This window comes from Hydra vulgaris, chromosome 06 (genome assembly GCF_038396675.1).
Source record: "Hydra vulgaris chromosome 06, alternate assembly HydraT2T_AEP".
Lineage (NCBI taxonomy): Eukaryota > Metazoa > Cnidaria > Hydrozoa > Anthoathecata > Hydridae > Hydra > Hydra vulgaris.
The window spans coordinates 21,189,290-21,209,002 of record NC_088925.1 but is presented as its reverse complement, the minus strand read 5'-3'; the positions used below and the strand labels follow the sequence as shown (position 1 = coordinate 21,209,002).

At 28.0% G+C, this 19,713-nt stretch overlaps 1 protein-coding gene across 8 annotated transcripts in view; it reads right to left on the bottom strand.

Moving 5' to 3' along the window:
- LOC136081717 (aryl hydrocarbon receptor-like) overlaps nucleotides 1-19,713 on the bottom strand; it is a 125,594-nt gene that overhangs the window by 45,825 nt on the left and 60,056 nt on the right. For all 8 annotated transcript variants that reach the window (XM_065799542.1, XM_065799544.1, XM_065799539.1 and 5 more), the window contains one exon: nucleotides 13,440-13,516. In XM_065799542.1, the coding sequence (XP_065655614.1) occupies nucleotides 13,440-13,516 (77 nt within the window). The remainder of the gene's footprint in view (nucleotides 1-13,439; nucleotides 13,517-19,713) is intronic.

Here is a 19,713-nt window from a genome sequence, read left to right as displayed (position 1 = left end):
TGAACTAGCCTCTCTGAGAGCTACCACGGTCTTTGGCAAACCTTACTATTAGCCAACATCAGAATCACTAAACTGAGCTTTAAAGCTGTACCCTCATAAGGAGATGACAATAAAGAGTTGCTTTGGAGAAGTTTGCATATTAAGGAGGCACAAGTAAAAACCCATGGGTAGAGTCAAGAAGTTCCAGCATTTGAAGAAGAGGAAAGATGTTAAGAAACTGAGAAGTCTATAAATTTGTGAGTTAACTAGCTTTTTACTTGAGTTCATCAGTTCATTAGATGATTTAAAAATTTAAATCAATTCAGTTGAGATCATAAATTCATTGAACTTAGTTAATTTTTAACTGATCACAAATAATTATTCATATAGAAACTCTTTTTTAGTCATTTCAATATTGTTTAAAAAAATGAACTGCTTCACAGAAATCCTGCAGAAAGACAATATGTGAAATAAGTAATTTTTGGTCTTTATGATGAAACGTTAAACATAGAAAATTAACCCACTTATAAAGCTAGAAAAAGTTAAAGGTACTATTGCTTTTCTGCAATTTTATATTGATGCATAGGAAATTATAAATATACAAAGTTTGTATATTTATAATTTTCCAATGTTTTATGATGGGATTCTTTGCAAGCTATCATTCAATGTGTAAAGACTATAGTTGCAAAAAAAAAGAGTTTTTTTTCTTTTGGCGCTTTTTTGGGTCAAAAAAACTTGTTTTTTTGGTGTTTTTAGTGTTGTTTTGCTTTTTTTAAACAATTTTTAAGTTGTTTTTTTTGCATAAATTTTGGAATAGTTTCCTTTATTTTAGTACATTTTCAGTATATGACCATCAAAAGCACAACTAGATGTATAAACACCAATTTAACATAATTTTTTAATAACTAAGTTAAATTAGCTTTAAGTTAGTTATATATCTAGGCATACTGTATGGAAATGTTTATTTTTTGGTTTGTTACTAACAACTGTGATACTCTCATTATATAGAAACTATTCTTACCCTATAAGAAAGTTACCATTTTAATTTTGATAATGTAAATATATTAGTATATAATACCATGCAAATTTAATATCAGACTTCAAATGCTCAAAAAAATAAGCAATCTATAGAGATTGTTTACTTATTTGAGCATTTTTATATTGTCTAGTAATTTAGTCTTACATTTTTTGTTTGTTATATTTGTCAAAAAAACATATATCGCTAGTAGGCCCTTATAAAAAAAAAGCCCTATACTAAACTTAATTTCAAAGAAAATTTAAAAATTTTGAATTATTATTATTTACGGAGTTTCCCAGACCACCTTAATCTGATGATTCATATTTTATTTATTTGTAATTTATTTTTTATCTGCATTTTTTTTCTAATTACATGATTTATTAATCTAGACATTTTCCTATTGCACTATTATCAGAACACTTGCAAAATTATTTAACATGCTTTATTTTTCAAGTTCAATTTTTAGACATCATCTTAAGGCAAAAAAAAGCATTTAACTTTTTCAATTTTGCTAATTTGGTTCAGAGGTTTAAATAAATGGGCGACTAAGGTTTTATTTCTGCCCCCTGTATGGAGAGCTTAATCATAATTGATTACCAACAAGAAGAACAAAAATAAATCACTCAATAATTTAAAAATATCCTTTCCCTTTATATATAGATGAATGTATATATAAATATTATGGTGCTTTAAAACCCTCTTTAGATAGAAAATCACTACTCAATGTTTTTAATGTGGTGTGGTTATCTTTTGTGTTAATCTATTTTTAGAATCTATTGCAGAAAAACTTCAATAGGTTTCTTGATATCTTTGTTTAAAATTTTTTTATTTTATAGATTTATATAAAATTTCCCTTCATTTGAGTATCAAGTTGACCTTTTTAATTTAAACATTTTTTAAACAATATTAGGGACCTGTTGAATAGAAAATGAGTTTAAGCATGAACTAAATATGAGACAATTAAACTTAAATTAGACATAAATTATTTACCAAAAGATAACCACAGCACATAAAAAAAAAAATGAGTTCTGATTTTTTATCTAAACTATAAAGTGGGAGAAGAGGGAGGGAGGGGGAGGGGAAAGGGTATAAAGATATATATGATTTAAATGTTTACATCTTGTACAACAATATATATATATAAACTAATTTAAAACATCAGATAATAAGAAATCTCTCAATACTAAATAACTTATTAGAAATTTTTGCTGGAATATAGGCACCGGCATCATCAGCATATAATATAATATTTTTAGTATTGATTCGTATTATCTGATGTTTTAAATTAGTTTATATATATATATATATATATATATATATATATATATATATATATATATATATATATATATATATATATATATATATATATATATATATATATATATATATACTTATATATATATATATAAGTATATATATATATATATATATATATATATATATATATATATATATATATATATATATATATATATATATATATATATATATATATATATATATATATATATATATTATATTACTATGATATATATATCTTACTACGATATATATATATATATATATCGTAGTAAGATTTCTTAACTACAAAGACAAAGCCACGATATTAGGAAAATAGACGATGATGAAATTATAGACTCAAAAGGTTTGTATAAATAAAGATTATAGTGATCATACGCTGGAATTGCAAAAAAAACTCCTGAATGAGGCAAAAGATTTAAGGGCAAAGGGTAAGTACGCTAAAGTTATATATAACAAATAAATCACACAGGATTTATAAAAGAAATTCTTTGATCTCATTTCGATTATGAAAAAACAAAAATTAAATGGATTCTGATGCAACCTTAAATTTTGAGTCTAGTTTTTATAATATTTTTTGAACTATGGATATCTTATTAGGCGAGGAATCTGATCCTGGTCTTAATTATTTTACTGACTCTAATGCTTTGCAAAATTAATGCAACTACTTTTATACCCATGAAACAGGTGATGAGGAAGTTATCGGACAAATCCTAATTTCATTATTTGACCATAATAATTAGTTTTTGTGGTTTTATGCGTAGGCATAAACGTTCTATAAAATATAAACTTTATTATTTGAAACACAATTATTTAAAATGAGGTTAAATGCAGCTGAACGAGAACCTTTTCGAAAGCGACTAAAAATGCTTTTTGTAAATAAACCTAATATAATAAAAAAAAAAAATCGTAAATCATTTAAAAAGGAAGGATTTGCTCGAAGTACAATATATGATAACCTAAAAAGACTTGAAACTGTTCAATCGTTTTCTGATAGAAAGCACCCTGGTTGTCCGACATCCTGGACTAGAGAAAAGAAAGCCGAATTAACGAGACTTGTCAACAATCGAAATGGGGTCAGTCAGAGAAAAATAGGTATTAAATTTGGTGTAAGTCAATCAACAATTGGTCGTCAGTTAAAAAAAATGAATATTAAATATAGAAAACGTGAAAAGACTCCAAAATACACTATAAAACAAAAGAAGCAGGAAACTAGTTAACCAACTCTATAACACAAAATCGCTTCTAGTCATTGATGACGAAAAATACTTTTGTTTTGCAGGGGACAACATGCCTGGAAAATCTGGATACTACACAAACAACAAAAAGACATGCCCAGAAAGTGTTCGTTTTATAGGAAAAGAGAAATTTTCAAAAACATTTTTAATGTGGATAGCCATATCTGACCGTGGTATGTCCGAGCCATTGTTTCGCACTTCCAAGGCTGTAGCAATCAATTCATCAATCTATATTAATAAATGTTTAAAAAAACGACTTCTTCCATTTCTTCACAAGTATCATGAAGACTTTAACTATTTATTTTGGCCAGATTTAGTAAGTTCTCATTATTCTAAAGATTCTCTAAATTGGATGGACCAATATGTCTATTACGTTGATAAAGAATCCAATCCCCCAAATGTGCCTCAAGCCCGACCAATTGAAATATTTTGGGGACATTTGGCACAGAAGGTTAACGAGGAAGATTGGCAAGCTTCAAGCTTCAACAGAGCAAGTTTTGATTGATCGCATTAAACTAAAACTACAAGAAATTGATTTAAACTTTTTACAGTCGTATATGAAAGGCGTCGGAGCAAAATTGAGATCAATTGCAGATGGTGGTGTTTTTTCATATAAAAAATAATATATTTTTATTATAAGATAAATGCTTTATTTGAAAAAAACATTAAATAATTTATATATTAACATAACATAATTTATTATTAACATAATATATTAACATAACATAATTTATTAACATAATATATTAACATAACATAATTAATTATTAACATAAATTAATGAATTTTTATATGATAAAAGCAAATTACGGAAGAGTTTAATAAATATTTTGAGTCTGTAGGATCAAATTTTGCAAAAAACATTCCGAAAGCAAACAGTTTAATGATTGATCTATGTTTTCCTCTAAACTCTTACTTGAACTCTTTTGAATTATCTTTTCAAGAGTTTAAAATTGCATTTAAAATGTTGAAATCTAACAAAGCAGTAGGCCCTGATGGTATTAACAGCAACATTATTATAAGTTCATTTGAGGTTTTAAAAGATATACTCTTTAAGATTTTTTCAATATCAATTAATCAGGGGATTTTTCCACAAGCTCTAAAATTAGCAAAAGTCAAAAACCAATATTATAAGCTGGTGACATTCAGATTATAAGTAACTATCATCCAATTTCACTACTTTTTGTATTCTTTAAAATTTTAGAATGAATATTGTACAATAAAATTTATAATCATCTTACTATAAACAATTTATAATTCAGCAATCAATATGGATTCCAAAAAAACAATTCCACTGAACATGCCATTTTACAATTTACAAGAAATATATCTGACTCATTTGAAAATTCTCAATTTACCTTAAGTGTTTTCATTGACTTGGCAAAAGCTTTTGATACTATTGATCACAAAATTCTTTTTAAAAAGTTAGAGTGGTATAGAATTACTAGAAATATATTAATTTGGCTTAAAAGTTACCTAAATAATCGAAATAATTTGTTTATGCGGATGATAACGTATCATCTAATTTCTTAAATATTTCATGTGGAGTTCCTCAAGGATCCATATTAGGACCCCTTCTATTTCTAATATATATTAATGATCTACCTAAAGCTTCTAACCAAATGACAATTATGTTTGCTGATGATTTTAACTTATTCCTTTCTCATAAAAACATTTTTACACTTTTTAGCAACATGAACATTGAACTAGCCAAAATTTCCGAATGGTTTAGATTAAACAAACTATCATTAAATATTGATAAAACTAAATGGATTTTCATCCTTATAGCAAAAAGTGCCAGCTGCCAAGCAACTTACCTTTTCTTTTTATTGATAATATAATTATTAAAAGAGTTCTAGTGACAAGATTTTTAGATGTATATATTGATGAAAATCTTAATTGGAAAAGCCACATTGCTAACTTATGCAATAAAAATTTCAAAGAGTATAGGCATTTTATACAATATAAGAAATGTTCTTGATAAAACATACCTTAATTTAATTATATTATTTGTTAATTCATTGCCATATTAATTATGCAAACATTGCTTGGGGTATCACTTATAATAGTAAACTTAAACCTCTCTATCGGCAACAGAAGCACATAGCACGCCTTATAAATTTTAAGGACCGTTTTGCTCACGCTAAGCCTCTTTTATATGATATGAAAGCACTCAATATATATGAGTTAAATGTTTTTAACATTCTTTGTTTTATGTATAAATGCAAGACCCACCTATCACCCATTTCTTTTTGTTACATATATTTACAAAGAAATAGAAATAAATATATTTTAAGGAACGATAATTTAATTCGACAACCATTTTTTTAAACTAAATTTGGAAAATTTTTTATTTCATTTCGCGGACCATTTTTATGGAATAGTATAGTTCTAAATACTTCTAAAGATTTTTCTCAAGAATGTTATTTTGATTCTTTTAAACAAAATCTTAAAAAACTCATATTTAAACTGAAAATATACTAATCTACTTTTAAATTTTTGAAAATCCCTTATCTATATTAGCATATGTATATATTTAATGCATATTTAATGCATATTCTTTTTTATTTATTTTTTTTGTTTGTTTTTTTTATCAACAAGCAATCATTTAACATGTTTAGTTTTAGTGAATTATTTAACATGTTTTAGTTTTTAATTTTTAGAACTCTTCTATTGTAATACTGTTTATGTTTATTTTTAATATTGTTTATGTTTATTATGTAATATTGTTTATGTTTATTTTTATTTTAATTTTTAATATTATATTGTGAACTTTATATAATTTTACTATCAAATTTAATTTTGTAATAAAATAAATTGAACAAAAATAAATAAATATTGAGAATAAAAACATCGAAAATGATAATAATAATAATAAAAAAAAAAAAAAAGAAAAAAAAAGTTGTCAGAAGCGTAAACGGAAACATGGTAATTTGGCTTAACACACAGCGATAACCATTGTATGGCTATCTAGGTCCTTTTGCACAACTTTTTGAACAATCTGGAAATGCATTATATTCAATCTGGAAATGAAATGAAATTATATTGATTATATTCAGTGATTTATTGGAAACGAAATGAAATTATATTGATTATATTCAGTAAATAATATATAGCGAAAATTAAGATTCAGTGATTATTTTTGTTAAATTAGATTCAGTATGCGCAAGTGATTTATCTACTAAATTATGGACATCATTGTTCGCTTGAGTCAGCTGTTCGGAAGACATAGTAATTTGATTGATGCAAACCGTAAACACCATAACAAAAGGAAATAACTATTAAAAAATAAAAAAAATTAAAAAAAAAACGTTCTAATATTTTCAATAGTGGTTTCTCTGTGACAAGACCTGATGGTCTTCTTTGAGCATCCACGTTCTTTATATTTGAATTTTTTATTTATTTCTTAATGATATCTTGACTTTTTAACTTTTCTTTTTTTTATATATATTTTTGTATCTGTATTATAAATATTGTAATAAAGAACAAAAAAAAAATATATATATATATACATATATATATACAGTACTGTGAATAAGTTTTAGACCACTTGTATAATTAGACGTATTTTTCTATATATTATTTTAAATAAATAAACAAAATTGATGAGGAAACATGAGGGATTTGTTTATTTATTTATTAAAACGATGTGTCATAACAACTACATCCAAAACAGGATATTCGAAGAATGCTGTTACAGAAATCAGAGAAACTGGCTCCCTTGAAATAGAAAGAAAAGTGGTAGACCTCCTAGGCTAACAAAAGATGACAATAAATATTTAAAAATCCTATCTTTAAGAAATACAAAAAAAGCATCAACCGAGTTGGCAAAAGACATTAACACAGCAACTGGGGAAAATGTCAGCTCTTCTTTTATTCAACAGTACCTACTTAAATTGGGATTAAGAGGGTGTGTCGCAATTCGAAAACCATTATTATGGTGTGGCAATAAAGAAAAACGACTTAAATATGCAAAACAACACAAAGATTGGGCCCAGAAAATGTTTAATCGGGTTCTCTACACCAATGAGTCTAAATTCGAAATTTTTGGAACAAAAGGAAACCAATATGTTTGAAGAAGAATTGAAGAAGTCTATCAGCCCGAGTGTTTAAACCCTACTATTAAACACAGAGGAGGCTCTTTACAAGTTTGGGACTGTTTATCTTCATCTGGAGTATATGATTTGATCAAAATAGAGGGGTGACTCACCGGGGAACGTTATGTGGATATCCTAAGGCACCATGCTGTATCTTCCGTAATGAAACTAATAGGTCATAATTTTATTCTGCAGCAGGACAATGACCCAAAAGATTGTTTCCTAGTGGCAAAAAAATATTCAAATGAAATGGCAGAGAAAGGAGTACTGGAATTGATGACATGGCCTCCCCAGAGTCTAGTTTTGAATATAATTGAGCATATTTGGGATTACCTGGACAGAAAGAAGGTTGAACATGTTCCCCAAAATGCTGAAGAATGTTTTGAAGTACTTCAAAGAGAATGGTACAACATACCCCAGGATTTTATAACTAACTTGTATGAATCTATTCCCTGGCAAATATTGACTGGGATTGAGGCAAAAGGAGGACATAGTAAATATTAGGAGTTTTTTATGAAATTTGGCATTAAAAAATTTGTAATTTTTCCATATTTTGTGTGAAATACATATGTTTTAATAAGTTTATAATTTAGAACTACAAACTTAAATATTAGAGAAGAATTCTCCAGGACTTTTTGAAAAAATGTAAGTGGCCTAAAACTTATCCACAGTACTGTATATAAGGGTGTCCCAAAAAACAACATTTTTGAAAAATATATGCAGAGACCCCCTTAATGTGCTTTATCTAATACAAAAACACTAGATTTAAAATTTTTTTGAATAAAAAATATTTCAAGGGGTCCCTCAAGAGCCTGGAATATTTAATGGGTCCCTAATATTTTCAAAAAAAAAGTTTTTTTAAAAGTATGTCAACCTGGTACTCAAATGAAGCAAAATTATATAAAAATTTCAAAAATAATATTTAATTTGGAAAAATTTTAATTTATTTATCAAAATTGTCATAAAAATACATAAAAAATGCATTTTTTTGTTTTTTGTTAAAAAACAAAATTTTTCATCTAATAAAACCAAAAATAACAATTCTATATTTGAAATCTATATTATTTTTGAAATTTTTATATAATTTCGCTTCATTTGGGTACCAGGTTGACATATTTTTGAAAATTTTTTTTTTTGAAAATATTAGGGACACATTAAATATTCCAGGGTCTTGAGGGACCCCTTAAAATATTTTTTATTCAAAAAAATTTTAAATCTAGTGTTTTTGTATTAGATAGAACACATTAAGGGGATCTCTGCATATATTTTTTAAAAATGTTGTTTTTTGGGACACCCTACTGTATATATATAAAGCTTTTAACAAAGTTTGGCATGCTGGTCTTCTCCATGAGCTGGTTTCAAATTGTGTATCTGAGATAATCAACTCATTTCTTTTTAACCGCTTTATTAAAATTATCCTCGAAGGCCTACAGTCTTATTTATTTCCAGTAACTTCTTGAGTTTCTCAAGGTTTTATCCTTGGTCCTGTTTTGTCTCTTATCTACATTATTGATCTTCCTGACAACCTTACATTTAAAGTTTTGCTGATGACTCAACTTTTTACTCCTGTCATGACAAAAAGTCTTCTCTTTTTGATTGCTTAGAACAAGCAGCCGATCTTAAATTTGATCTCACTTCTGTAACAGATTGGGGCTCACAAACTTTGGCTTATAAATTTTAACTCCTACAAAATTCAGTTATTCACTGCAAACAACTACCACAATACTGTCGACATTCATATATTAATAATTGGCAACCCTCTTAGTGAGTCTTCTTTTTTACATCTTCTTGGATTATCGTTTACTACTGACCTTTCGTGTAAACAAAATATAAAATCTATTGCTAAATTAGCATCCCTTTATCACGATCGTCATTTTCTTACCCTTGATTTCATACTCTCCCTCTACAAATCTTTTGTTTGCCCCTGTATGGAATACTGTTGTCATATTTGGGTTGGCTCTTCTCATGATGCTCTTTTTCTTCTAAACAAGGTCCAAAAACGCATTGTTAACATAGTTTGAACTGCTAAGCTTGAGCCTCTTTCCGATTTTCGTAAAGTTGCATCTGTTTCTCTTTTCTACAAATTCTATCATGGTTGCAGCTAAAAAGAGTTATCATCTCTAGTTCCATCAAAAAAAACTCATTCTTGCTTGACCTGTCATTCAGCTAAGTCTTATTCATCAATTGTTAAATCTAATTAAGTGTAATAAATGTAAATAAACAATGTTTATTGTATCAATATATAACACTAAAACCAATAAGGATAAAATTTTAAAGAAGTTTTTATACAGGACTGCTTCAACTGTGTTAACCTTAACCCTTTCCCGCCCGACAGGACATATATGTTGCGGTTCATTTAAAACTATATAGAGGTTCAGCTTTTGTTCATATCTGTATAAAAATTAATCAAAACGCTTGTCACATAGTTAAGCAATACTTCCAAACAACTTTTTGTCTCATTCACAGGTTTTTTGAGGTTATTTTTTTAATTCATAAAACAGTGACAACCAAAAAATGTTGCTTAGATTTAATAAGCTACATTATAATATGTAGTTCTGTAAAGGATCATGCTATACCTTTGAAACTTTTTTTATATATTATTTAATCTTAGTAGAATAAAAATAATACAGACTTTATATCTGCATTACCATTCTTGTATTGTATTATCAGGCTTTTCGAAGTCTTTTTTGTATAAAATGCTTATTTGTTGCTATCTTTTAGTGAAAAAATAAAAAATGAGTCAAAAAGATATTACTCTGCTGCTGAAGTTGCGAATATTATCTTAGAAGTTATTCCAATAGCAAAATAACAGTGATCTGGAATCATCAGATACAGAGGATGAAGATTTTGTATTAGTAGACCGAATTCAAGCTGAGCAAGATGATTAAATTAATTGTATAAATTAATGATTAGTAATGATAAGTCAAAATAATTTTGAATCATTTGTTCATGTACAGGTCCTGTAAATGTTAATTTTGATGAATGCAAAAACCCAGTAGATTATTTTTTGAAATACTTTGACGATGAAATTATGAAATCTATTACTTATCAGAGTAACTTGTATTTACATCAGTCACAGAAAAAAGTTCCAGTGCTAACAAAAAATGATTTGTATGCTTTCATCGGAATCAATATGGTGATGGGGTATCATAAGCTTCCTTCCTGGAGAAACTACTGGAGTAATCAAACCAATTTGACAGTGCCATTTGTTTCAGATATCATTCCACAAATTAGGTTTATTCAAGTACTTTCAAATACACATTTAAACAACAACATTGCAATACCAGCTGACAATACAGATAAATTATATAAGTTATGTCCATTGATAGACAGTTTGAATAACAACTTTACCAAATTATACAATGTATTGTGTTATCTTAGTATTGATGAGAGCATGATACTTTTTAAGGGTCGTAGTTCTTTAAAACAATATAACCCTAAGAAACCAATTAAAAGGAGATACAAGCTTTGGTTGATAGCTGATTGGATGGATACCTTTTTAAATTTGAAATATATCACGGAAAGAACAATAAATTTACTGATCATACAATGCTAAAGTATTTTGGATTAGGTGATAAAGTTGTTTATCAAATGACGAAGTCTTTACAAGGAAACAAAGTTTACATCGACAGCTACTTCACATCTGTTCCACTCATGGAGTATTTATTTTCACATCATGTTATGTGTTGTGGAACTTTGCGTATCGATAGAAAGTATCTGCCTTTTATTAAATTAAATTTATGTAAAGATTAAGATTTAAAGAGGGAGGCTTTGATTACAAAGTTTTGACAGATAACAGTGTCATTTATAAATGGATGGATAATAGACCAGTGCATATCATATCTAACTTTCATGGCACTGAAAAAACAGAGATCAAACGAAAAAATAAAGATGGCAGTATTGTGATGATCTCATGTCCTCAGGTGGTAAAAGACTATAACATTTATATGGGGGGTGTCAACAAAGCTGATATGCTTTGTTCTCTTTATGGCACATCCAGGAAATCTCTAAAGTGGTGGCACCGCATTCTTTTTGGTCTAATTGATAGAACTGTTTGCAATGCTTATGTTGTCTACAAGAAATTAAAAGATAATATCAGTTTTCTCAATTTTCGAAGATTAGTGGCACAATCATTGGTAACAATAGGTAAACCACCAAAAATTAGGTGACCAATTTCATCAACTCGATCACGCGAGTTGTCTACTAACAAAAGAAAAAAATCAAATTTTTCTATTCCAGTATCAATTCAGAAGGAAAATCTTGGCATCCATTGGCCAGAGCATAGTTCAAGTCGAGGAAGGTGCGTAGTATGCTTCAAAAATAAAATTGAAGCACGACCTTTCATCAAGTGCAGCACATGCAAAGTTTATTTATGCATTAATGTTAAAAGAAATTGTTTTAGAGAGTATCATATGTAATATACAAAGTCATTTGTTTTATATAGAAATATTTCTTTTATAATTATTTTACCGGGGTAAGAAATTCTACATGGCCCTAAAATGGTTTTCACCAAAAAAGCACCCATTTAATATCACCCTTACACCCAACACCACCACTCACCTAATCTTACTTAGCCACCCAGTTTTACTCTACGCCTACACAGACAGTCTAACTAAATACAGCTCATGTGTTAATGTAATATATATATATATATATATATATATATATATATATATATATATATATATATATATATATATATATATATATATATATAAACATATTTTACTTCTATTTTGCCTATCGGGACATATCTGTCCCGTTATAGTTTCCATGGCAAGGAAAAATTTGATTTTATGCTAACGGTGCCTATAGTATATAAAATCTTTAGAAGATTTTTAAAATGCAGGTAATTGTCATACCTTGGGCCTGAAAGGGTTAAAGCATACCAAAATAAAAATAATTTCAGTTATTTTCAATATTAATTGTCCTATTTAAATCATAAATTAAAATATGATCAGATATTGCCATTAAAGTTAAATTTAGTGATTTTAACAATGAACTTTTAAATATTTCACAAAAAAAAACAAAAAACTGGACCCCTGCATTTTGCCCCCCAAAAAAACGACCAAAAAACCAAAAAAACAAGAACCAAAAAAACGTGTCACATCTCTAATAAAGACAATTGTCAACATTTTTTCAAAACAACAGAAATGTGCTAAAAACCATAGAAATAGAATAAAAACTTCAATAAAAGCAGATGCAACATTAAAAAATTAACATATTAAAAGATTTGATTGAAGAATTTGATAGATAAAATTAACTTGACTTAAAATCAGTCAAGATCATCAGTTTATTATACTTTTTGCTTTTTCAATAGATCTTATAAATTTATATACAAAACTGGCTGCTTTAAAGTAGAAAAAACTTGATTACAAAAAGTATTAAAGGTGCAATTTAAATAGATAAATAATTTTAATTTTTTAATTGAGCTGGAAATATTGAGATATTTATGTTATGATTTTTTTTGCTGAAAATAAAGTGTTTTTAGTCAGCCTCCATCTTCCATTTGATTGTGCCATTTCAAGCCTTGCTGTTTAGATTTGATAGTCTTGAATGAAACAATTTTCAATCTGAACAATTTTTAAACCCCTTTAAAGACTGTTATGAAAATTCTGGTATTTAGAAATATTGCTTTCATGAAACATAATTTGATTAGATTTAAAACAATTTTTATTGTGCATTGATAAAATAAAAAAATTTTAAATGTTGCAAGAATTACAAATAATAAAAAAATTAACTATAAAGTATTATGACTATTAAAGCTTCACACAGTAAAATATTATTTGTATATTTAAAACATACTTTAAAAACATCTGCTGGACTTCCATCTAACACAGATTTAAAACGCACTAAAATATCTTTTTGATGTCCAACAATATCTAGAAGAACAACCATTGATAATGATGTAAATGAAAAATAAATTATCATCATTGAAGATGATTAAATATATATTGAATACATAGTGGCTAAATGTGTATGTATACATATGCATGTATGTCTGTATGTATGTGTGTGTATATATATATATATATATATATATATATATATATATATATATATATATATATATATATATATATATATATATATATATATATATATATATATATTAGGGCTGTCCAGAAATTATTACACAACCCAGAACATAGCCTAGTGAAGTTTTTCCCATTATACTATCAATTCTTTATTGAAAAACATTTTTTACAGATTTATTTTAAGTCTTCTAGGGGTTGCTCAAAGGTCTTGAACATTTTAACTAAAATATAACAGAAAATGTATTAAAACGCTATCTTACTTTTGTTCTTACTTTTTCTTACTCAATTAAATTTATTAAAGTAATTATGGAAATTGTTATTTTTTATATAGTAGTAATATGATGCACAACTTGTGCATGTTTGTTTACGTTCTACATATATTTCTGGAAAATAATTCAATATTTTCATAGTTTTTAAGGTCCAAAATGAGGAAAAATGTCGAAATTGTCCCTTCAAGTTAGTAAGTTCAAGTTATTAGTTTCAAATGTTTAGTGTTTTTTTGTCAAAACTTGGAAACAGCTTCCGATGTTGTTCCACACCTTGCAATAGCCATGCTCTCTGTTGTTCATCTGTTGTTATTATTGTTGCAAAATCTGAGATTAGTTTGACCCCTCGTTCGGCAGCATCGTTGACAACTTTTACTGTTCGAACAAACTTTTTAGCAACTTGGAAGTCTTCATCTGCTGCCCATTGATTCACTGGTTTAGCAAGCTAATCTCTTCTGATGTTGAGATTCTGGAACAACATATGTGACTCTGGTCCTAACAGACTCTTCAATGTTGTGTTGCGTTTGATTTGTCTGAAGATTGGTTTACCCATTCGGAAGTTTTCAGGCACTGCTATTGTCCACAATTTGTTTGCTATTTCTTGCTTAACATGGTCACTCATTTTAGGATGATGACTAAATAAAGCAAAAGGAACAACTTCTTCAGTGAGGTACCATCGATGGTTGTTTAGTTTGGCTACCACAACATCTGCAATTTCTCTGTCTACATTGTGGAAATCCATCATGTCATGAATGAGTTCTAGATCGTTTACGGGAGCATCGGCTCCAATACTGGCTTGCATCCATGCTGAAGTGTAAAAAAGAGCCAAGAATCTGTTTATACGTTCCAGTTTAATCACAGTTTCCTTGTCGTATTTCATTGCTTTTGAAAACATGAACATCTTCCCAGCATATATGTTGCAAGCCATCCAACGAGCCTGATGTATGGCTTCAGGTTTGAGGAAATGGGTACCACGAGGTGGTGTTTCACCCAGAACAATAAGATTATTTTCTGCGCACTCTCGGTAGTCATCCCGAGGAAACACAGATGATTCCTTGCTATTGAGCAGCATTTTTAAATTTTCAATGACTCGTTCTTTAACTTCCAACAACCATGGATTTTCAATTTTCAGCAACTGGATAGGTGATTGCTTATCGAGACCTGACCATGCCTCTTTGAAGGTAGCAAACATTTTGTTTTCTGGTCCTCTGATTTCACCAAACAGTGATTTCCAAACAGCGCTAGCTACAAGTTCAAGGATATGGTGACAACAAGCAAGATAAAATAGCTTTTTATCAACAAGTTCTTCGATAAGTTTAGCTGCACCCTTATGGACCCCACTGTTGCTTGCTGTAGTATCAAATACCAAAGCGACAACTGATTCTTTTAATCCCCATGCTTCTAAGAGATTATATGAGGCATCAGCTTGAGTTTGTCCTTTAGAATCTCCTAGTTGTGGCACACCCAGCAATTTTCCCGATGAAAATTCTGGTGAACCTGACAGAAGAATTGCTAGACGTTCAAACTTATCACCAAGAGAGTCCTGCAGTAACTTTCCATCCCAGTGCATGGCACCAAATTGAGGTGGTTTTTCCTTTATTTTCTCCATTATGTTTTCTGCAATGTGCTGTCTGTTTGACATTCGCTTTCGACGCATAGTTGAACGGGATACATCGAAGTCGTCTAGATTGCCACCCGCTGCTTTTAATATAGCTGAAACTATCATTGTAGTTTGATTGTCGGACAACTTTAACCGATCGGCTGCTGTCGTTAACTCGTCACATTCCATAATTTTTCTGGGAACTTGAAGTGTAACAAATTCTTGAAACTTCAATAATTTTTTCAATAACGTGATCTGGCTCAAAATCCGGATCAATTTCCGTACAACCAACTTGTGCATCATCCGCGGACTCTTCAAAAAATTAATTTCCTTCTAGCTCTGCAGCTGCTCTTTTCTCTAGTCTTTCTGTTTCTTTTTCTTGTCGTTGTTGCTGCTGTTCAATTCTGGTCAGAAACTGTAAAGCCTTTGCTTCAAAAATTTTATTCTGGCCATTCATACTAGACTTTCTTTCATGTTTCTGATCAAGATAAAACGCAATGTCATCATCTTTGTGTTTCTGAGATAGAAGTCTAGATTTTCTTATGTCATCAATTGCATCTGGAGCACCAATGTCGAAAAGCATATCAAGCTCTGAGATGAAGTTTTCTCGTTTGTTACCAGGGTCGGTGGCACAACTTCTATTTTTTTTTAAACTGGTCCATTCATTCCATAATCCAAGAACATCAAACATACAGTTTTGTCTTACTTTGGTTTTGATGCGAGCCATGTGCCAAAAATCTGCAACACTGTCTGCAACGATGTAAGAAATTTCTTCATTCTTAACACTGTTACCAACGCTATCAGGATCATGTCTCAGATATAAAACATACTTCATCACCTGCCTGCGTGTAGGTAACTTAGCTCCTGTAATTGATGAACATGGCTGACCAATCAACCAAAAATTTGTACTAGTTCTAGTGGTAGGTTTTGAAGATGACGGAGTTGCGGGAACACTCGAAGGTAATGGCAAAGACGGTATAATTGGGTTTGTCACTTTCAATTCTTTTCCACTCCTAGTCAACATTTTCTATTTTTTCTAAACAAAAATGCAAAATTGTATGTACCCAATCATAGCATGCAGGTAAAATAAATAACTATTATAACAAAAGCATTATTTCCTATGTGTTTTAGAAAATGACATACAATTTGTTTGATTTGGGTCAAATTTGGGTCAAAATTGTGTAAAATTTAAAAAAAAATACTCGCAATAACTTAAATAATCATCAACTTATCAATTCTCATCCATAACTTAATTAATCAATAACTTAAATTGATCAATTTCAACATTTTTCGACAGTTATACTAAAAATAACATAGCATTTTTGTACATTTTCTGTTAAAATTTACTTAAAATGTTCAAGAGCTTTGAGCAACCCCTAGAAGACTTTAAATAAATCTGTAAAAAATGTTTTTCAATAAAGAATTGATAGTATAATGGGAAAAACTTCACTAGGCTATGTTCTGGGTTGTGTAATAATTTCTGGACAGCCCTAATATTTATATATATATATATATATATATATATATATATATATATATATATATATATATATATATATATATATATATATATATATATATATATATATGTATATGTATATATATATATATATATATATATAAATATATATATATATATATATATATATTTATATACACACATATATATATATATTTATATATATATATATATACATACATACATATATATATAAATATATATATATATATTATATATATATATATATATATATATATATATATATATATATATATATATATATATATATATATATATATATATATATATATATATATATATGCGTATAAGCTTACTTAGTATACTTAAATTTTTTACATCATTTTACATTTTTTTTGATTTCATTTATAACCTAATTTATTTTTTAATTTGGGTTTTAAGTCTAAACCTAACCCATAACTTTTTTTGCAGCTGTTTTTTTCAAAATAAGGTTGATTAGGTGCAAGTGTATATCTGCTAAAATGTAAACTTGCGTAAGTGAGAAGCAGTTGCCTAAACTCTACTAAGTACCAGTTTGCACTTATGCAGATTTGCAGTTATGAAATTCCCACTTAGGTTATTGTCCTATTTATAACTGTAATCCTTTTTTTCACTTGAACAACTCTTCTGAAAGCAGATGTCTTTTAATCATTGCAAAAAATCAATGCAAAAAAGTATTGCTAAAAAAAAAAAAGAATGAGCCAATATTCTAAGATAACTAAATCTTGTTTTTTTTCAAGTTTCTAACATTTGAATTTCAATTCAAATGTTAGAAACTTCAGAAGAATATTTAACTATTATTACCAAAAGCATTCCATCTTATTTATGAATCTTATTTTATTAACTCACCTGAGAGTAATATAAAATATTTGCAAAAATCTTTTTATCTAACTTTTCTCTCTAATCTTTTCTTCTTCAAGTCAGAGCTTGATTTCCCTAAACTTCTTCTTTTGATAACTTTCACTGCTTAGAATTAGTGATTCATATTGACATATGGCTAGACTGAAATTTTTTTTTTGGGGAATTTTTAAGTTTTATTGTCTTTACATTATCCTGCAGACTCCTATAAAAAAAAATAATGTTATGGTATTGTTTTGAAAGTTATTTTTACATGATTTTTACCATCTTTAATTGTACATGTTTTTTTTGTACAGGACATTTTTTATATTTTTACTCCATCTTGCCACTAAATTAGATAAACTTGATTTTATGATTTTTTTGATAGTTCAGACCTTTGTCTGGTAGTTTTGCATTATAGGGCCAAATCTTGCTTAAAAATGTTAGGATTTGTTACTGCTAACCATTGACAATAATGTTAATGAGTCTGACCGAGTCTTTTCTTTTATGTCTTAACAAATTATCTTTCACTAGTGACCTCTCATGGAAAACATATACCCAATTTATAGCAAAATTAGTATTTGTTAAGATTACTTCTAATTCTATTCACTACCGCTATAATTCTCTTATCGGTCTTTGTATGGAATAATTTCATCATTTTACTTATTTTTCGTTATTTATTATTCATCATTATATTTATTTATTCATGCTTCTTAAAGTGATGGTTTTTCTCTTTTAGACAAGGTCAATATTAATTACCTTATTATTACTTTTTTAATTGAAAAAAAACAACAACAGAAATATGTTTAAAAATAAGATGACTGGGTTTTTTTTATGAAAATAAAAAAAGTTTTCAGTATTTTCTTTATATCTGAAAACAAGATGTGTTTTGACTTGCTGTCCTTTTAAAAGTAGCTTTGAAAGCAGTTTGGCAAACAGATACAAACAAATTTGGCAAACAAATATAAACAAATACTAACCATGCCATAGTTGTTGAAAAAAAAAAGTGCAAATGCAATTATCTTGAACAGCTTTAGATTTAACATTTTTATCTGGCTTACAGCAAGAGAAGAGGGTTTTTAATTTTTTGCACCTGATTAAAAAAGAGTTTACTTCATGTGTGGCAAATCCCACCATTTTATCATGAAAAATTATTTTGTGCGTGAGAACAAATTAAAAGCCATTTTATCAATAAAAAAACAAATCATTTCGAATAATAAATTATTACAAATGACTTTTTTAGAAAATAAATAATATCTTTTTTGTAACTATAAATGAAACACTTCAAACCTAATAATTTAGTAACTTATTTGATAATTTAAATTTAAATGTAATTGTATTGTTTCAGCATATTAAGCAATTCTATAAATTGTCAAATTTACTTTCTTAAACTGTGACACAAACCCTCTGGTCATTTGAATGTTTTTCAATGTTGAAGTGATGTTAATAACATTGTTTTGTTGCTATTATCTGGAGTACAGCCTACAATGATAAAGTACTTAGTCTATTATTGTCTTTTGCTTTTTCTATTTAATCTTAACTTCGTCTTTAAAATTATTTTATTAGTCACTTTGCCAACTGAATTATTTACTAATCAATCCTCTTTACTTAACTATGTGTTTAATTTGGATTGTCATTTGCCCCTTTCAAATGTTTTTCCATAGCTCGATCAAACATTAAAAGTAAATGTTCAAATTACAAAAATTTTCTTTTTTTTTCTGAAAACTTTTTTTTGTGATGATCAGAGTTTTGGTTGAATATTTTTAAAAACCACCATCAAAATAATTAGCATATATAATATGCATATATAGCATTTGGC